The following is a 20,146-nucleotide window of genomic DNA, read 5'->3' as shown; positions in this document are numbered from 1 at the left end:
TGCATAACAACTTAAGTGTCCTAGTCACATTGAACGAGTCCTCTACATTGGTGCATTTTGTTCAAATTCAGGTTAAAAGTTTTAATCAAGGACTTCCCTGGTGGCGCGGTGTTTAAGAATATGCCTGCCAATTCAGGGGACATGGGTTTGAGCCCTGGTCCGGGAAGCTCCCACATGCCATGGAGCACTAAGCCCGTGCACCACAACTACTGAGCCTGCGCTCTAGAGCCTGCAAGCCATAACTACTGAGCCTGCATGCCACAACTACTGAAGCCCCCATGCCTAGAGCCTGTGCATCACAAGGAAGAGTAGCCCCAGCTCTCCACAACTAGAGAAAGCCCATGTGCAGCAACGAAAACCCAATGCAGCCAAAAATAAATAAGTTTTAATCAAAATATTCAGCAATTGAAGCACACACAAAAAATTTAGTCTTTGAACTTTCCAGCAAATTACAATTACTGAGAAGTTGCAAATGGGAAAATAACGAAACGCATCCCTATGGAAGCCACAGACCTTGAACAACTAGGACGATCAAAGAATGATTTTTGAAATTCTGTAACTGCACTCTGAGCTTGGGAAGATGTCGGTGTGGTCGGAGCGGGACACCGGTGGTCGGTGAGAGACCAGTGTCTCTGGGCCTCGGTTTCCCCTTCTGGGCACTTCCTAGAGACCCTTTAGGCTCTGACCGCGTGGATGCTGGAAGGCCTCACTCCCGGCATCCCCCGGGGTAACCGCGGGCTGAAAGAGAAAACACCGCCCCCACCAGGCGCGCGTGCGCACACGCCGGCCGCCCCAAGCCACAAACGCACCACCACCACGCGCTCACGCACGCGCAGTGGCGCGCACGTACCTTTCGGAAGGCCCGGCGTTTGGGTTCCCCGTGTCCAGCGCCCCGGCTTTGCGCCCCGGCTGCCTTCAGCGAGCCTGGAGGCCAGGCGTGTGGGCGGGCTTGCGGGCGGCGGTGGGCGGGGAGCCCAGAGGAGGGCGGGGCTGGCGAGCGGAGTCGAGGCGGCGCTGGACTTGGCGCTGTTGCTGGTGGAGGCGACATGCAGGCCGACGCGAGGCTGGAGCGCGGCAGCCGGGTCCTGACGCCGCAGTCGGCGCCGAGCTTGGAGCCGGACCCGGAGCTGGGCCCGGACCCGGAGGAGGACGCGCGGGCCCGGGCCAAGTTCGCGGCGCTGCACGGCCCGGCGCTGCGCGCGTCGGGGGTCCCCGAGCGGTACTGGGGCCGCCTCCTGCACAAGCTGGAGCATGAGGTGCGGGCTGGGGTGACGCGAGAAGGGCGAGGCGCCGGGCGGGGAGAACCGGGGTGCAGGGCGCGCCCGGAGCGCCCCAGGCTCCCTTTGAGAGGTGCCTGGGAAGCTGGGATGCGGGTCCTCGAGGCGCGCATCCTCCAGTCCGTGTCAGCGCGGGTCCGGGGCGCGCCGGGGGTGGGTCGGTCTGGGCCCTTCTACCAGGAAGGGTGTGGTCTGCGGGCCGGCTCTTGGCCGGGAGCCGCTGGGGTTGGGTGGCCGGGGGCCTCCAGGAGGACGCGTGCGGAGGAGGTTGGGCGGGCGCCTGGGGGAGTTGGTGGCTGGGAGAAGGAGAGCGAGCGCGTTCCGGGGCGGGGCGGGCTTCGGTGAGACGCGCAGCGGAGAGTTGGGGGGCGGCGTTGATGGACGATGCAGGGAAAACGGCCGGTGGTTTGAGGATGAAGTGCCACGAATGCCTTGACGACCGACTTAGACTTTACCTCCATGGCAGTTTGTGGCCTAGGAGTGGCGGCCAGAGCCTGTACCTGTGGCCCTGGTCCTGCCAGCATCTGGGGCTGGGCCAGGGCCGCGGCGAGAACTGGAACTAAAATGAACTTTGGCTCCCGTTGTGTGCCAGGCCCTGTGCTGCGTCCTCCACACATCCGAGCCCAGAGCAGGCCTGGGGGGGTGGTAAGATTCATCAGCCCCACTTTATACAGTGCAGAAAACTGAGGCTCAGGAAGAGGAAGTGACACTCCCAAGGTCTGTCAGACTTCAGAACTAGAAGCTTGCTTTCAGCCACTACCTGCCTCAGGGAAAACAGACGTCCAGTGAGTTTGTGTGGCTTTAACTGTTCAGGTCATAGAGTTCTTTCGTGTTTCTTCATTTGATTTGAGCCCCGGGTCACCTTCACTTTGCAGATCAACGAAGACAGGCAGTGGGAGGTGGAGACAGAATCTAAACAAAAATGAAAAGAGCTCAGATACTTCAAGGATCTCCTTTTCGTGGGGTCGGCTCCTTTCTGCTGGCCTGTGCTCTAGCCTGTGTCTCCAAAGGGCCTCCGCAGGGTCCTGGCTAAGGGGTGGGCCCTGGGTTTTGGTGGTTTGGCCACGTGCTGAAGCCACAACACGTTCACGGGCCCTCTTTTGGGGCCTTCTGAGCTGGAACCAGGCTCCTGCAGGGGCTGCCTCCTGGGCCGAGACAGGCTGAGCAGTGCAGGTGGCGAGGTGGGACCCTGGAGCCAGGAAAAGGCTGCTGGACAAACTGCACCCTTTCAGCGCGTCTCTCTGCCTCTAAAATCAGGGTTGGACCAGGTACCTTCCTGCCCAAAACACAAGTAGTGGCTATTAAAAAAGGTGCAGTGTTATTGGTACCTACCTTTTGTAACACTGAATTCCCTTCCCCCTTATGACTTGCCCTCAATTCGCCAGCATTTCCTGGGCACTCATCCTAGTCCCAGGCCTGTGCTGGAGAGGAGGGGCCCCCAGCGGTTTGTTAGGATAAAAAGGTCCTCGTGTACTGGGTGAAAGGAGCACGAGGTGGAAACGCCCTGACTCTGGCCCTGCCAGCCTCTGCGGGCAGTGAACTCACCTGGGCAAGTCATTTGCCCATCTGAGTCCAAGTCTCCCTCTGGAAAGTGAGGAGCAGGAAAGAAACATGGCTCTGATTTCCAAGGTCTTGGTGGGGCATTGGAGGGAGAGGCATTCCCAGCTCATAGTCACCAGAGTGTAATGTCCCCTCCATCCTGGCCGCAAGATATGCAGGCCGCCTGGCCACTGTTGCTCTGCTGAGGGACAGCCAGTACTTTTCCATGACCCTCCCTTGCCGTTATGGGTTACGGGCAGAGCTGTGAGTCACCACTGCCAGACCCAAACCTGCAGCTGTGGGCGCAGGAGTCGGGGGGGGGCCCACAGGTACCTGCTGGCCAAGGAATGGGGCCCCTCCAGCCCCCCGCAAGCCAGGGACCCAGGTGCCTTGGAAAGGATGGGGAGTGTTTCACAGTAAATTGCAGCTCTTTTCTGTCTGCAGGGACTTCCCAGCTGCAAAACCATTCCCTTTCCTTACCTCGTTAGGGCCTCCTCCAGTCCCTCTGGGAGGGGATGGTGGTCACCCCCATTTCACAGCTGGGAGAAGCCAGGCCCTGTACTGTCCCCTCCCTCCTGTCAGGGTTGGGGGTAGAGGGCTGGAGATACGGGGTTCTGGGTGGAAGCCCAAGGTGTGAGTCCCCACCTCTGAGCTGCTCTCTTCTCCTCTCCAAACGGGAGGGAAGGTAGTGGCTTCACCCTGGGCTGGGGGTGGGGGGGGTTGTTAAAGGCGCCGTCCCAAAAAGTGCCCGAGCTCCCCTGCGGATGGACCTGGTCAGCTCCACAGCCCTTCCCGCCCCAGCTTCTCTGCCTGGAGTCCTTGCACCACCACGGCACGGCCACACGTTTAAATCTGCCCCTTGCTTCACCGCTCGCCTCAGGTGACGGCTTCCCCGTAAAGTCTTACCCGGCCCTCCAGGCCCCCGCACCACTTACCTGGTCCTCTCAGGTGGCCCCTCTGCCACCCGGGGCAAGGTCATGGGTGATGCATCCCCACACCCCCAAGTGCCCGTCCTGCCCAGCACATCCGGGCTGCTTGTGCCTGAACAGATGACTGATTTCCAGCTACTGGGATGAGTTTATCTTCTGTCTTTAATAGAGTCACGAGAAAGGTTTTAGGGGCAGCTGGCCTTTGCTGAGTCCCTGCTATGTGCCACGGACTCTCTGTGCACTGTTTGATTGATGTATCGCTGTCAGCTCTCCTGGAAGGTGGGTGATGCCCCCTTCCCAGGTGAGAGATGAGTCTCAAAAGTGTCGTGAGGGTAGCAAGTGCTTACAGAGGGTTTGCCAAGCTTAGCTTCTTCTAAGCTCTTCACGTGTGTTAATCATTTAATCCTCCCAACCCCTCAGGTAGGTTCTCGTATTCCCATTGTATGGATGGGGAAACTGAGGCACAGAGTAGTTCAGTGTCTTGTTCAGGGTCACACGGCCTGGCTGCAGAATCTGCCCTAAGGCCCCTTGCCGACTTGTGGCAGGCAGCGGGTACGTGAGTGTGGCTATATGGGGTCCGACTGGCTTGTCACCTTCACCAGCTGCACGCGGTTGGCAGTTGCCCTTTGCCAGGGAAACTCAAGGACCAAGGCCCTTTACCTTCTGTCCCATCCTGGCCCAGGACCTCAGGAGACTAGACCCAGGCCAGGGTTTGTGCAGACCTGGGCTGGCGTGGTGGCGTCAGGAGGCTCTTGGGCCCCTGTTTCCTCTGGGTAACCGCTGCCCTGGTGTTGGGTTGGTGGTGCTGGTGAGGAGAAAGTTGGGGTGCAGTCGTTTCCAGCGTGACCGGAGCCACCCGCTCTGCCTTTTGAGCCTCGTTTTCCCTGTAATGCAAGAGGCCAGACTAGATAGCATGGGACACGTGCATGCAGTCGCACCTCCAAGCCTGGGTCCCACGGGCCGAGGGGCCTTGGACGGTAGCGCCAGCGATAGTGGGGGAGGTGAGGGCCTCATTCTCACGGATTAGGAACCCGTCTCCCCGCCTGTAAACAGGGTAGCTGGGCAGTAAAGAGGTCCTGCTTCTCCTAGGGGTTCAGTTTGTCCTCGAGGCTGGGCTGTGGCAGAAGGGACAGGTCAGGAGTGGGGTCTCCTGCCGACAGCCCCTCCTGTGGCCCCCAGGTTTTCGACGCTGGGGAGATGTTCGGGATAATGCAAGTGGAGGAAGTGGAGGAGGATGAGAGCGAGGGCGACGCGGCCCGGCAAGTGCGGAAGAAGCCCAACCCCGGCGGCCAGCTCTGCTACAAGGTCATCGTGACCAACGAGAATGGGCTTCAGGCGGCCGACCCCAACAGGTGGGAGCCATAGGCCGACGCCTCTCACCCGCGTCGTGGCCGGCAGGGCCGGGCTCCCTTTTAGAACGGTGTCACCAAGGCCGTTGCCACTAGGGAGAAGCTGTCTTTGCGAGCACTCGCGCTCCTGGGTGCCAGGCGCTGGTCCCTTAGCCCTGAGACAAGGTCCTGTCAGCCCCGGCACTGGCGACACACCTGCATTAGTTGTGTTTCATGGTGTCCTGAGAGCAGCGTCCCCCCCAGATGCCTCTTAACTGTCCCAGTGGTCCCTCCATGGAGGTGTGACAGGTTCCCTCTGTGCTGATGAGGAAACAACGGGGAAGGACTTGCCGAGGGTCACACAGCTGGTTAAGATCGTGGGTGTCGACCCCAGGGCAGCCTTAAGTCGTGAGCCCGGGCTTTTCCAGGGACCCCAGGCCTCCCCGGGTCCTGCTGAATCTCAGTCTCAGGGTGGAGCCTTGGGCTTTACACCCCGGCGTGTGAGGAGCACGGCCTGCTAGGGCACCGAGGCTGGGAGTGGGCCTGGGCCCTGCGCGAGGCCACAGGGTAGAAAGGCCAGAGCCGAGACTGGACCCCAGGCTTCCTGCCTCCCAGGGGCCAAGAGGGGCTGTCCTCCGCCAGGAGAGGCCCACAGGCCCCTCTGCCCGACTTCGCCGGAACCCTCAGGGAGAAACTTGCTGGCCTCGGGGGGTTTCCGGGCACCTGTGACCGTAGCTCCTCCAGGAAGTCTGGCTCCTTCAGCAGCCCGTGGTGGGGTGGGAGGGCCCCCACGGGTCATGACAGCAGCCAAGCTTCTCCACCCCCGTGCCCCCTGACTCAGAAACTTGCAGGCTCCCCTTTCTCACTAAGTTCGGTACAGCAGACCCGCGCGGGTGCCTGCTCTGCTACCGCCTGTGCCGGCCGTGGGGCTCAGGCCCAGCGGCCGCCTCGAGCAGCTCCCGGCCTCTGCCCCCTCCACGCACACCACCAGGCAGGTTTGGGGAGGGATGGGGGTGGTGTCTGGGCTGGGAGCCCGGCTCCGCCACCCTTCGTGCTCCTGGGCCTTTCTTCCCTCCAGACCTTCGTGAGGCCGCCCCACCCCGCCCCAACGGCCAGGCCCCAGCCTCCATCCTCCCCCGCACCCACCGTGTCCAGCAGCCATTGTGTCTGCCCACGTCACCCCCACATGCTCCACTTTGAAGGCCTGGCTCTGTGCCATGTCTCACAGGGTCATAAACTCTACGCACGAGGACAGGAATAAATCATTTGTTTCAGGATATGCAAACAAAAAATAATACAAGTGCAGTACAGTAACTACTGCTGAGCTTGCCCCCTAACCTAAGAACCGGAGTGGTGGCCGTTCCTTCCATGTTAGCAGGGGGCCGGGCCAGGGCTGCCTCCCCAGCAGGCGGAACCCCGTGCGTTCGGAGCTTCTGAGTCCAGCAGGGCTTGGATGGTGTCCGGGCAGCCTGACCTGTGGGCTGGAGGCAGTCATGTCCTTGGGCCTGCAGTGGGGACACCCTACCCTCCACCACGCTGGTGTGAGAGCCATGCAGCTGGCCCACCGGGCTCCTGCAGAGAGACCGGACTGTGTGGACTGCAGGTGTCCGTACACGTGGGGGCTTGAAGCCTCTCCTGCAGAAATCCCTGGCGCTTCCCAAGAAGTGCCCAGAAGTCCCAGGCAAGCATGAGTGAGCTCTGAGTGGGGCTCCTTTGCGTGTCTGCCTGAAGGTAGCAAGGTGGGGGGGGCATGGGCCTGCCCTCAGCAGTTCAGAATCCAGTTGAGGACAGTTAAGTGTCGCGGTGATCACTGTAGTAATAGCTGAATACATGAGGATTCGGTGGACGGCCAGCATGCTGGTTTGTCTCATTTGATGCTCGCGTCAGCCCGGTGATAGGGGGTAGGGGCCGGGTTGCCCTGTTTTAGAAACTGGAAAAGGGAGAGGAACTGTCCCAAGCCCGCACAGCGGGTGGTCAGCAGAGCCGGGATCCCCACCATGGCCCGGTGCGGGGTCCAGGCCTCAGCCCGGCCTCTTCCTCAGGCGGATCCCGCCTGCTGGCCCTCTTTCCGCCCTCCCTTCTTGCCCCGCCTGCGTGGTAGCCTCGCGCTCACCTGTAGCCTGTGCCCGCAGCATCTTCCTTATCGACCACGCCTGGACGTGCCGCGTGGCGCACGCCCGCCAGCAGCTGCGGCAGGTGCCCGGCCTGCTGCACCGCATGGCCAACCTGATGGGCGTCGAGTTCCACGGCGAGCTGCCCAGCACCGAGGCCGTGGACCTGGTGCTGGAGGAGATGTGGAAGTTCAACCAGACCTACCAGCTGGCCCACGGGGTGAGCAGGCAGCCGGGCCCCAGGGGAGGGCCCCGTGCCGTCAGGGCTAGCGGGAGGCGTGCTTTTACCCCACAAGGGAGCAGACTCATCTTCTGTGGCCAGTGGAAACCACCCTGGTTCCCCGTGGCTCTGTCACGGGCCTGTTACTCTTTGCCTCGGGCCAGCCGGTGCCGGGGACCCAGGTGTCCATGCGGCCTGTGGGCTGACGGTACACAGCCCTCTCCTGGACCCCGGTGACCTGGCTGCCTCTCTCCTGGCCTCTTCTGGTTCCGTCACCCTTCTAAAAGCCCTTAGTGATACCCTGCTGCTTTCAGGAGTAGAGCTGAGTCCCTTCAGCATGTCCTTGGGCTTCTACATCACCATCCCCCTCCCCGGCCTCCCCAGAGCCACCCTTACGTTCCAGCCCCTCACCACCTTCAGTCCGGGAAAAGGCAAAAGTTGCTTCTCCTGATCTCAGCTTAGCTGTTGCCTCCTCCGGGAAGCCTTCCCTGAACTCAGAAGTCTCCCCCCTCCTCTGCCTGCACACAGAACCAAACACATCCACGTAGCTGCTAGGCTAAGTGCCTTCTCTCCGTACACCTTTGCCACACACGTGATCACACGGCGGCCCGCTGGCCTGTTGTCCTTGTCTGCCAGGGCAGGGCCACCGGCCCGGAGGCCACGGGTTCAAGGGACTGAAGGCGTGTGTGGAAGGTGCTCCAGGCTCTGAGAGTTGGGCATAGACGGGCTGGTGGTGGGCGTTTGGGTCGTGGATGGGTGGAAAGGCGTGCGGATGGGAGGGGCGGGGAGGCGGAGCAGTGGGCGAGGGTGGCGTGTGCTCTGCCCGCAGACGGCCGAGGAGAAGGTGCCGGTGTGGTACATCATGGACGAGTTCGGCTCGCGCATCCAGCACGCGGACGTGCCCAGCTTTGCCACCGCGCCCTTCTTCTACATGCCCCAGCGGGTGGCCTACACGCTGCTGTGGCCCCTGAGGGACCTGGACACGGGCGGTAAGTCAAACCCCGTCCACCCCAAGGAAGGGCCGGCGCGTTTTTGCCGCCCCCTGACTGCCCGTGTGTCCTGGTGCAGAGGAGGTGACCCGGGACTTTGCCTACGGAGAGGCCGACCCCCTGATCCGGAGGTGCGTGCTGCTGCCCTGGGCCCCCGCCGACCTGCTGGACCTCAGCTCCTCCACGCCCGAGCCACCCGAGGAGCTCTACCAGGTGTGCCTCCGGCCCCGACCCCCGGGCCTGTTGGCCTGGCGGCTCCTGGAACTTTCTTCACCCAGTCACCAAATGTTGCTCAGCAGCAGCTGGCTGCCATGGGAGGGAGAGGAGAGTTTGGGGGTGTCTGAGAGACAAGGGGCTCAGAGCTCAGGGAGCAGACGTGAGCTGCCTGGGGCCACACAGCTTGGTGCCAGCCTGGAGCCCAGACCCCGGGGTCCCGATGCTGGGAACCGTCCTTCCGGAGGGTTGGGTAGAGCTGGTGGACTGGAGGTCAGGGCTGCCGTTCCCTGTTTTCGGGGGCTGGGGGGTGGGGGCAGTGGGCGCTCTGTGGCTCGGCTGTGAATCTCAGCTCCGTACCGTTTCTCCATCTCCTGACACCTCCCTCAGCAGGGACGTGAGGACACTATGTGCAGACACAGCATGGGGTGTGTTCTGGCTCACAGTAGGACCCCAACAAGTGGTCGTCATGGGTGTCCTTGCTGGGGGTGACAGCAGTGCTTCAGTCCCTGCTCTGGGTCCCCCCAGGGACCACTCACAAGTGCCTGGCTGGTGGTGAGTGAGCGCGGGGCCCGGTCCATGCGGCGGGCCAGGTGAGGGAGCCAGGGTTGGTGCAGCCTGGGGTAGGGCAGCAAGGAGAGCCTGTGGGAGCAGAGCCAGGCAGGGCTGAGCAGGAATGAACACCTTGGCCCTCTCTCCTCCTCCCCTGCCCTCTGATCCCCGCCGCTGCTTCCCGTCAGCTGGTCCCTGGTGGAAACCAAGAGATGCACAGGCCTCTGCTTAGCACTTTACGGGCATGCTCTGCTGTAATCCTTACATTAGGACATCTGGACCTATTTTGATCTTCATTTTACTGAGGATGAGGAAACTGAGGCACAGAGAGGTTAAGTAACTTGCCAAAGGCCACACAGCTGGCGGTAGAGCAGGAGTCCAAATCCAAGGGGTCCTGGTAACTTGTGGGCAGAGGCTCCGACCTTGCCCTACATGTTGAAGTTTCCCTGCTCCCACCGGCATATCACATGCTCACTGAATGCCCCAGAGGATTGTGCAAAGGAGTAAACTAGTTAACTCGCATTAGAGTGGGAAGTGCGTGTGGCCTTAGCTGTTCTGTGATGCTGCTGACTGGGGGGGCTGGGCTGACACAGTGGCCCTGTTAGCACTTTTCCCTATGAATTTAACCTAAGCCAGTGGTAATTGAACTGATCCTGTCAAAAACTCAGGGATCACCCTTCTCAATTCAGAGGTGTGTTTCAGAGCCTCATAGAGAGCCTGCACCTAGTAGGTGCTTCAGCACTTGAACAAGTCAGTGAATGCGAAGGGGGGAGGTTTAAGAATGGCTTAGGAGCAAAGACTTCCTGATCTTGAGGTGGTGAAAGGAACGTGAATTGAAGTTAGCATTTGTGGGGCGTTGAGGAGGATGCCCTTCACTGGCCAGGAAGCGGAGAAAAGAGTCCAGACACTGGTTTTCTAAAACATTCTGGTTGTTTTTCCCCATTTGACCCATCTGGATCAGGCCTGGGCCCTGGGCTTGCATGTATTAGTTAGCTAGCGCCAGGTAACAATTTATTCCAAAACGTAGCAGCTCAAGACAGCAGACTTTCATTATCTCTCGCTTTCTGTAGAGAGATGGGGAGCGGCCCAGCTGGGTGCTTCTGGCCCAGGGTCTCTTGTGAGCGCGGTCAGGCTGTCGTCTGAGGCTTGATGGGGCTGAGGACCAGCTCCCACGTGGCACACTCACACGCCTGGCAAGGTGGCGCTGGCTGTGGGCAGGAGGCCTCAGTTCCTCCCCAGCTGTGGGCTTCTCCGCGGGGCTGCTTGAGTGTCCTCGGGACACGGTGACTGACTTCTCTCGGAGCAAGTGATCTGCAGGGCCTTTCGTGCAATAGCAAACTGTTGTTCCACGTCTTTCTATTTGTTACAAACAACTCCTTCAGCCCGTCCCACGCTCAAGGGGAGATGAATGAACTCTGCCTTTCAAAAGGAATGTAGAAGAGTTTATGGACATGTTTTATTTTATCTTATTTATTTATTTGGCTGCGCCTGGCGTTAATTGCAGCACATGGGATCTTCGTTGCCACGTGTGGGATCTTTTCAGTTGCAGCATGCGGGCTCTTGGTTGCAGCATGTGGGATCTAGTTCCCTGACCAGGGATCAGTCCCAGGCCCCCTGCACTGGGAGCTCGGAGACTTCACCGCTGGACCACCTGGGAAGTCCCTATGGACATGGTTTAAACCATCACACCGCTTAAGCTCAGAGCAGCTTTTGGGGGCTCCCCGAGGACCAGGTAGCCCCCTCCCAGGACAGGCTGGGCACCTTCTGGGCTGCTTGTGACTTGGAGGAAGCGTTTAGAACAATGAGAAGATTTAGAGGCAATGTTTTCGTTGTTCTTCTGACACAGAACAGGCTGTCCGGCACCTGAGGGGCCTTGAGCCCCAGGATGCTGGGATGGGGTGGTCAGAGGGCTCTGGGCGCTGTGGTGCCCGCGAGGGGCTCTACCTGAGGCCCAGGTGTGCCCCCTGGGGTCCCAAAACCCTGATGTACAGGATGGGGAGGCGTGTGCTCCATTTTTTGAAGGTCTGTTTCTACCTCCAGTGTTTTCCTTCTAGGCCATTTTGGAGGAAAACAAGGAGACGCTGCCACTGGCCGTCAAGCCGGCGGTGTATCCCCGCGACCATGTCTTCAGGTGCGTAGCCCGCCCTGCCCGCAGCCTGTGATGGGCCTTTGCCTCGGTCCCTTTCCTCACACATTCCTCACAGTCCCCACAACTCCTGGAACAGTGCTCGGTACAGGGCGGCCTCAGTACGTCCTCTGCCCCCTGGCAGCACAGCAGTGACAGAAACGCCACGGGCGGGGTCTCAGGGTCACAGAGAGAGCGCCCGAGAAGTGAGGGTGAGCTGGGGTGCGCTTGGCCTCTGGAAGCGGGAAGCCAGTGCCGACAGTGACGGTGCTGGGCACCCAGGAGAGCCACCCAGATTGCCGGGGGGGGGCGGGGGCCGCTCCCAGGTGTCTGCAGGTGTGGGCTGGCAGCTTAACATAAGGCCGGGCAGGCCAGCAAGCCCAGGCTGGACCCGGGGTGGGAGCAGATGCTCCCTTTTACCGGTGAGGAAGTGGAGGTCCTGGGTGACGCCCACCGGGCGTCCAGCCGGCTCGGGGGCGGGTCCCAGGTCAGCCAGGGTCAGGTTGGCCTGTTTCCAGGGGGAGGCCCTCCCTCCGGCTGCCCACACCTGCTCCAGCCAGAACGGACACCATGCTCCACTGGCCCCTTCCCCCAGGTTCTGGGGGTCTCCTCCCACTGGCCCTCGGCCCGGCCCTCCTGCCCTTACCTGAGTTCACCACCCAGCATCCCTCCACCCCTCAGGCCGGAGGCTGCACGGAGGCCCCCTTAGCCTCGCTCCCTCCCCACAGCTGTGCTCGGGCCCCAGCCGTGCCAGCCCCGCCCGAGCAGCCAACTCCTTTCCTCTCTTCCTCCCCGATCGCCATCCAGGGCCCGGCCTCCCTCCCGCCTTCACACTCCACAGTGTGGCCGCATCCACCAGCCCCCCGCAGACAGGCTCCCGGGCCCTGTCCTCTCCTCCGCCCGGGGGGCCGGGGCCGGCCGGTGTGGAATGAGGCCTTATGGGAATGAGGCCTTATCGGAGGCTCACCTGCAGGCCCTCAGGGCGCCGGCTCCCTTCTCTGAGGGCAGAGGTCCCAGCGCAAGGACCCATCTCGTCTCCACGTGGGAGGAGGGAGCCTGGGCCTGATGAAACGCTCGGGTTCTCCCGGTTCACCCTCGGGAGGAGCGTGAGGTGGCCCTGTGGTGCCATCTCACAGGTGGGGGACCCGGGGTCGCCGGGGTCCGAGTGGCCCCGTTGCTGGGCGGACAAGCAGAGGCCGTGGGGCGGAGACCGGCTGGCCGACCTCCTCCTGCCCCGCCCCGCGCAGGGTCTACACGGACGTCCGGCAGGTGCTCAGCCACCTCAGCCACCCGCGCTTCACCTTCACCCAGAGCGAGGCGGACGCCCACATCCTCTTCCACTTCTCGCACTTCAAGGACTACAGGTGAGGCGCCTCCCAGCCCTGTCCCCGGGGCCCCGCCCCCCGGGGCCGCGCCCCCCCCCAGGCCCCGCCCCCGCTGACCAGTGGCGCCTTCCTGGGCCCCGCAGGAGGCTGAGCCAGGAGAGGCCCAGCGTGCTGCTGAACCAGTTCCCCTGCGAGAACCTGCTGACGGTGAAGGACTGCCTGGCCTCCATCGCGCGCCGGGCCGGCGGCCCCGAGGGCCCGGCCTGGCTGCCCCGCACCTTCAACCTGCGCACCGAGCTGCCGCAGTTCGTCAGCTACTTCCAGCAGCGGGAGAGGCGGTGAGGACCCCCGCCCGACCCCCAGGCCGAGACCCTCCGCCCATCAGGCTCCCGCGGTCCCCGCCACCCGGCCTGGCCCGCCCCGTGGCTGAGCACCTGCCGTGAAGCAGCCACGGTTCCGGGAGCAGCAGGCTCTCCGTGTGCTGCTGTTCGGCGGCCCTTCCTCCCGGAGGGCAGCTCCCTTGGCCCCATCAGGCTCCTCACTCCCGCGGCCCAGCCCCTAAGGTCTCCTCTGGGACCCCTCGCTCAGCCCCTCCTCTGCTGCCACAGTACTGGGGACACAGTGCCCGGGAGGGTGGGCCCAGGACATAGCCTGGTCGTCCCCTCTGCTCCCAGGGGCGAGGACAACCACTGGATCTGCAAGCCCTGGAACCTGGCCCGCAGCCTGGACACCCACATCACCAAGAGCCTGCACAGCATCATCCGGCACCGCGAAAGCTCCCCCAAGGTGGGGCCCTGGGGCGCCGGGAGGGGGGGCGGGGGGCCGTGGGGGCTCTGCGAGGACCTTTGTGGGTAGGTCACAGCGTCAGCGTTCTTCAGCTCACAGGAGTCTCCGAAGCCACCACCCCCACTCCTTCCCCTGCCCTTGCCAGCGGGGGGTGGGGGGGACTGTGTGACAGTTGGGTGAGAGGAAGGAGCCCCCCTGGGCACGTCTGACCTGCATCCCCACGCGCACCGCGCCTCAGGGGACCACCCGGCAGGAGGGAGGTGGCCAGGCCAGGGGGCCCCGCGGGGCCCTGGGCGGAAGCGCTGTAGTGGCACGGGGCCCATCAGTGGGGGAACTGAAGGGCACAAGGTTCTGCACCTGGACAGAGGCCCGAGAAGAAATGCCACTGCGATGACCCTTGTGAAGGGTTCCAGTGGTGGGATGGGGAGTCGGTGGATTTATGGCTGAGAATCTGCATTCAGTTTTCAAAGCTAAAAACTGGGGGCATCTTTTCCTTCAATTAAAGATGAAGGTAAAGAACTCATTGCAGCTAAGACACAGGTTTGAAAAGACAGGAAGACGCGGCGTGCAGGGAGCAGGTCCCTTCATGGCACCAGGACGGGAGGTGGGCTCAGGATCGAGTCTGTTCCTCCAGATGTGGTGACAGCACTTGGACATCCCACGAGTGGGAGCCACAGCTGGGGGGGTCGGGGTACTCTGTCCTGGCCCAGGTGCGACAAGCCACCTGTGAGCCTGCATCTGTGTCCTCAGGTTGTGTCCAAATACATTGAAAGTCCCGTCTTGTTCCTTCGAGAAGATGTGGGGAGGGTCAAGTTCGACATCCGCTACATCGTGCTCCTGCGGTCGGTGCAGCCCCTGACGTTGTTCGTCTATGACGTGTTCTGGCTGCGGTTCTCCAACCGGTAACTGGGGAGACTGGGCTGGGGCTGGGGGCTGGGTGACAGGGCCCCTCTTTTACTCTGGATGAGAGCGCCTGCACGGGGGCTCTTTTACCACCAAGCACTCAGCAGGGACCCCACTGAGCCCGTTTCTGTTAAACGGCAGTAATTCTCACCCTGCCTGTGTCACCACCACCTTGTGGAACAGACACCTGTCCCCTCAAACCACAACGATGTTTACCGGCCTAGTGGGGGTCTTTGTGGTTAGCTCCTGGCGAGGGCAGTGTAGGGCCGCCCCACTCTTGGGGAAACCGGCGCCCGGCCAGGGGGCTCTGAGCATCTGCGTGCCGGGGACCCACTGGAGCGTCTGTCCGCTCGTCCTGCAGGCCCTTCGCACTCAACGACCTGGACGACTACGAGAAGCATTTCACTGTCATGAACTACGACCCGGAATTGGTGCTGAAGCAGGTAGGGGCCTGGCGCGGCCTGGGGAGGGGTTCCCGTGGAGGCTGGCACAGACGGGACCCGACACCCATCAGCTTGTCTTCCGGGAAGCTTGCGTAATGGTCAGGGGAGCTGCCTTCTGGTACCTGCGTCCCCTCCCACAGCTGCCCCCACAGCTCTGAGGGGCACTTGCTTGGGTTGAGGGGGCCCCTGAGGCTTCCCAGTCCCCTGGCAAGTCTGAGCAGAGCAGGGTCTCAGCCGGGAAGCGCAGGCCACCTTCTGTTCGGCACCCGCTGAGCGTGAGGACGGGTTGGCGTGGGGAGGTGCAGAGGTTCATGTCCGATGGCCCCCAGGACAGGCAGCTGTGCTAGCCTGGGACCCTGCCTGGACCCTGGGCTCTCTGTCTTCCCCGTGCTCTCTGGGCACCGCAAGCAAAGGGCGTTAGCACAGCTCCTTTCGAGGTGAGGGCGTGATCCCCCAGCTGGCCAGTGGTGCACCTGGGACAGGTGGGGAGGCACAGCCTGGGCAGAGTCAGAGGCCGGCTCTGGGTGGAGGCAGAAGGGAAGGAGAAATAGGCCCCTTGGACCAGCAGGTTGGTTATGGCTGTTTTGGGCAGACAGGAAGTAGGGCACAGGCACTCTCCCTCCCTGCTCCATACAAGGCCTGCAGGTGGCCTTCTGGTCCCCGCCTCCCTCGAAGCAGCTACTCCTGAATGTGGGGATTGTGATTCCGAGGCATGTGGTGATTTGTTTGTAAATGTGCCACCCTGAGCTCTTGCTGTGCCATGTCCGAGAAGCCCTCTACGGGGGCGCTGCGCCGTCTGTGCCGCCCTGAGCTCTCGCTGTGCCATGTCCGAGAAGTCCTCTAGGGGGCGCTGTGCCGTCTGTGCCGTCCTGAGCTCTCGCTGTGCCATGTCCGAGAAGTCCTCTAGGGGGCGCTGCGCCATCTGTGCCATCCTGAGCTCTCGCTGTGCCATGTCCGAAAAGTTCTCTAGGGGGCACTGTGCCGTCTATGCCGCCCTGAGCTCTCGCTGTGCCATGTCCGAGAAGCCCTCTACGGGGGCACTGCGCCGTCTGTGCCATCCTGAGCTCTCGCTGTGCCATGTCCGAGAAGCCCTCTAGGGGGGCGCTGCGCCGTCTGTGCCGCCCTGAGCTCTCGCTGTGCCATGTCCGAGAAGTCCTCTAGGGGGCGCTGTGCCGTCTGTGCCGTCCTGAGCTCTCGCTGTGCCATGTCCGAGAAGCCCTCTAGGGGGGCGCTGCGCCGTCTGTGCCGCCCTGAGCTCTTGCTGTGCCATGTCCGAGAAGTCCTCTAGGGGGCGCTGTGCCGGCTGTGCCTCCCTGAGCTCTCGCTGTGCCATGTCCGAGAAGTCCTCTAGGGGAAGCTGCGCCGTCTGTGCCGTCCTGAGCTCTCGCTGTGCCATGTCCGAAAAGTCCTCTAGGGGGCGCTGTGCCGTCTGTGCCGTCCTGAGCTCTCGCTGTGCCATGTCCGAAAAGTCCTCTAGGGGGCGCTGTGCCGTCTGTGCCGTCCTGAGCTCTCGCTGTGCCATGTCCGAGAAGTCCTCTAGGGGGCGCTGCGCCGTCTGTGCCGTCCTGAGCTCTCGCTGTGCCATGTCCGAAAAGTCCTCTAGGGGGCGCTGTGCCATGTCCGAGAAGCCCTCTAGGGGGGCGCTGCGCCATCTGTGCCGTCCTGAGCTCTTGCTGTGCCATGTCCGAGAAGCCCTCTAGGGGGTGCTGCGCCGCCCGAGTGGCCAGGCCACGTGCACGGCCAGCAGGGTCACTGCTGCTCTTTCCTTCTCTTGTCCTGGGCTGTGTTGACAGTTGGTCCCTAGGAGCCCGAGCCCTCGCCGGGGTCCCGGGATGTTGCTGAGGTTGTCTCTGAGGACCTGAGTGCCTTTCCTCTACATAGCAGGTGTCATCTCGAGGGTCACGTTTTCTCTGAAGCCCCCGCGTGTGGGGGTGCGTGTCCAGCAGGGCGAGAACGTTGGGCTTCCATAGGGAGCCCGTCCTGGTCCTCTCTGGGAGACACCTGAGCTGACGGCCAGCTTGCTCAGGTTGTTTTGGGTGATGTCTTGGCCTGAGAAGCCCTTGCTGTCCTCAGGCACTTTGAGCCGGGGCCGGGCAGTGAGCTCAGGCCTGGGCCCTGCAGACTTGGGTCCGAGCTCTGCGTCCAGCAACCATCCTGAGAGGGACGTGGTGACACGCTGGCCCAGGCCTCCCAACGTTCAGTGCCTCACTGGAGCCTCACAGCAACCATGCAAAGTGGGTTTGCTGGGCGGGGAGCATTGTCCCGTTTTACAGATGGAGACACTGAGACTCTGAGAAGTGAATGTGTCCAGAGCTCAGACCCCGTGTCCTGCCTCCCATTTGTGCCCTGCGGGGGTGGAGCTGGAGAGGCTGCAGGCACCAACCTGGGGCCCCAGCGAGTATCAGGGCTCCACATGAAAGCAGGGCAGGCCAGGCCTCCCCCGCCCCTGCCCAGAGGAGGCCCCGGGCAGAGCTCGACGGGCCCTGTGTCTGTTGCAGATGCACTACGATGAGTTTGTCCCGGAGTTTGAGAAGCAGTACCCAGAATTCCCCTGGAAGAGCGTCCAGGTGAGTCCTGGCAGAGCTAGAGGGGCCGGAGCTTGCCTCGTGGGCCGGCGTCAGGCGGGTGGGGGCCTGTGCCGCCTCTGGATGGCCCTGCTCCTCCCACCAGGGCTGGTGAGGGAGACAGTGTGGGCTGAGACCCCTCCTCCCCTCTGGCCCGGGTCGGGTGTTGTGAGGGTTCCTTGGAGGGTGCCTGGCGGGGAATAGCACACCTGAGGGCACACGGGGACGTGCTTAGAGACACAAGCCGGCCGCCACTTGCTGGAGGGAGCGTTCCGGGAGCTGCGCTGCCTGGCTCGGTGCGGAAGGAGCCGTGGGCTCCAAGGCGGGGTACCCAGGCAGCTCTGCAGGAGGTGGATGCCAGGAGTGAGGGAGCAGGGCGCGGGTGGCTGTGGCCGGGTCTGGAGTCACAAAGGGTGTCGGAGGAGGTGACTTGGCCATTTGGGGACCAGGGCTCAGGAGGGGGCTGTGAACCCCATATGGAGAGGCTGCCTTGAAGGGCTGGGCCCAGTGTCGGCCATGCAGGCCCCTGACCCTGCCTCCCCCGGCCCCCAGGCTGAAATCTTCCAGGCGGTCACAGAGCTGTTCCAGGTGGCGTGTGCCAGGCCACCCCCACTGGGCCTCTGCGACTATCCCTCATCCCGGGCCATGTATGCCGTCGACCTCATGCTGAAGTGGGACAGCCGTCCAGATGGTGAGGGGGCTCCCCTGGCCCGTAACCCAAAGTGCCCTCCCCACTCACCCAAAGGTGGTCATTCAGTCCTCCCCCGCCAGCCCACAAAGGGACAGAGGGAGGGCGTCTCTGCTCGGTCGCCATGGTCAGTACTTGCTTCCAGTTAGCCTGAGATCTGGGTCAGAGGAGGCGCCCCTTTAGGAGCCCGGCGACGAGCAGGAAAGGCAAGCGGGCGGCAGTGGTGTCGGGGAGCCCACAAGGGAAGGAGCCCTGCGTGAAAGGCAGTGGGAGCAGCGGCCCTGGCCGGGCCCCCTCCTTCCAGGGTCCCCGGGATGTGACGGCTCGTGTCACTCCTGGGGCTGGAGGTGGCTCCGGTCTTTCCCCTGGACAGGCAGGCTTCAGGCCGGGCCCCCAGAGAAGCCCTCGCTGGCCCCCCAGCCCACCTCCCGGGAGTGAGACACCCGTGCTTTTGCGCCATCAGGGAAGCGCGTGATGCAGCCGCAGCTCCTAGAGGTAAACTTCAACCCAGACTGTGAGCGGGCCTGCAGGCGCTACCCGGCCTTCTTCAACGACGTCTTCAGCACCTTGTACCTGGACGAGCCTGACAGCTGCCCCGTCACCCGCCTCGTCTAGGCGCCCGCCGGCCCCTCTGTGGGTGCTCGTGGGCGGATTGCAGCCTCAGTTCCCGGAGCTGCTTCAGCGCCGTGCCCCCACCCCCCCGCCTCTGCCCCCCCTCCCCCAACGCCGTGAGCCGTGGCCCCAGCCTCACACCCTGGGGGCTCTCGGGCCCCCTCCCCCGTGGGTCAGGAGCAGAGGCCGTCCTGCTGCCCCCGGGGCTGAGCGCTAGGCCGCCCCTCACACCCCCCTCGCCGCCGTCTGTGCGGTGATTAGTCTCAGCTCAGCCAAGGGCTTTGTTCCGGAGAGTTGGGTTCCTGGGGTGCTGTGCTTCCAGAGGGCGTTCCTGAAAGGGGTCTGGGGAGCACGACGCGGTGTTCTCAGAAACGAGCTTCCCTAGGAGCGCCCGTGGGAGCCCAGTGGCTAACAGGCCCGGACTGGCTGCTTCCCACGCTCCACCCCAGGCCCTGTGACAGGCATCCCCTGGTCCCCCTAGGAGCCCGCTTCTCGGACCCAGCCTTCTCCTGCTTCACCAGCAACCTCCCTCGAGGCTCCGGGGCACCACAGCCACTGCCTTTGGTTGCCGTTGCCCTTCCATTTGGCCCCGTGGAAAGGGCCAGATGCGGCACCAGCACCTTCCCGCCCTCTGGGCACTGCAGTGTTTCCGGGCCCGCCTGAGGTTGCCTGGGACGCTCCAGTGAGGGGGCTCGGGGACAGGGGTGGGCAGCAGAGCACCAGGTGGTGGGCGGCTGAGAAAGACGCTTCCAGGGAGGATGCCATCTTCCACCAGCTAGAGTCAGGATGCAGGGGTTTTGTAACTTGTTCATTTATGGGAAGAAAATACAAAATTTTCGTTCTTTCCTTAATTTTGTTTCTGAGATTTTGAGTCCGTTTCCAGGGTAGTTCGTGTTGCCACGGTGTACCCAGCCCAGCTAACCAGCCGGCGGGTCTGACTTTCGTGGAGGAGCTGCCTGCAGAGCTTTTCATGTGTGTGTACACGTGTGCGTGTGCGCGCGCGTGCGTGTGTTGTGTGTGTGCGCGCGTGCACGCATGCATGTGTCGGGAGGTACTTGTTTCATTCTGAAGCCAAGAGTGATCCTTGTAGCAAAACTGGACTTGACTGCGCCTCCCACTTCCGTGTCGTTTGGGGTGTGTCTGTCCACTGTCTCTGCTAACCAGAAGTTCAGCCTGTGTTCTGGGAAACACCCTTTCCTGCAACCAAGTCGAGGTTTAGAGGGCAGGACGCCTCATCTCTGGTTTTCTCCGTGGGAGAGCTGCTGCGTCCTGTCCCCTCCCGGACTTGATTTGTACCGCAATAAAGTATGCCTTCTCTACTTTCGCCTCCCTGTCTCTTTGGGGGCCCTGGAACCAAGGCCTGCATGGTGTATCAGTTGTTTTCCTTGCACATTGTCAAAGAAAACCAAAATATCAAGACGTATGCTTTGAGAAACAGAAGAAATGGGATAGTATTTAGGCCTCCGAGTCCCTGTCTTTGTTTGGGCTGCTGTAACAAAATACCGTAAACCGGGTGATTTAAACAACGGAGGTCTCTTTCTC

At 62.4% G+C, this 20,146-nt stretch overlaps 1 protein-coding gene across 1 annotated transcript; it reads left to right on the top strand.

Moving 5' to 3' along the window:
- The first annotated feature begins 782 nt into the window (after positions 1 to 782).
- TTLL12 (tubulin tyrosine ligase like 12) lies at positions 783 to 19,923 on the top strand. Its single transcript, XM_059080917.2, has 14 exons — positions 783 to 1,256; positions 4,925 to 5,097; positions 7,206 to 7,404; positions 8,234 to 8,393; positions 8,473 to 8,606; positions 11,213 to 11,289; positions 12,531 to 12,647; positions 12,752 to 12,946; positions 13,283 to 13,394; positions 14,145 to 14,296; positions 14,659 to 14,740; positions 17,239 to 17,307; positions 17,857 to 17,995; positions 18,456 to 19,923. Exons 1-14 carry the CDS (start codon positions 1,047 to 1,049, stop codon positions 18,605 to 18,607), a joined length of 1,971 nt encoding a protein of 656 aa, XP_058936900.1. The 5' UTR covers positions 783 to 1,046; the 3' UTR covers positions 18,608 to 19,923.
- Positions 19,924 to 20,146: the final 223 nt, after the last annotated feature.

Source organism: Kogia breviceps, chromosome 12, assembly GCF_026419965.1.
Source record: "Kogia breviceps isolate mKogBre1 chromosome 12, mKogBre1 haplotype 1, whole genome shotgun sequence".
In the NCBI taxonomy this organism is placed as follows: domain Eukaryota; kingdom Metazoa; phylum Chordata; class Mammalia; order Artiodactyla; family Physeteridae; genus Kogia; species Kogia breviceps.
Note: the sequence above shows the minus strand (reverse complement) of the source record. Positions and strands in the feature narration are given on the sequence as shown.

Coding starts and splice junctions, on each gene's coding strand:
- TTLL12 (XM_059080917.2), top strand. CDS start 1,047: ATGCAGGCCGACGCGAGGCTGGAGCGCGGCAGCCGGGTCCTGACGCCG. Junction 8,394..8,472: donor GAGGGACCTGGACACGGGCG/GTAAGTCAAACC, acceptor GTCCTGGTGCAG/AGGAGGTGACCCGGGACTTT. Junction 14,741..17,238: donor CGGAATTGGTGCTGAAGCAG/GTAGGGGCCTGG, acceptor TGTCTGTTGCAG/ATGCACTACGATGAGTTTGT.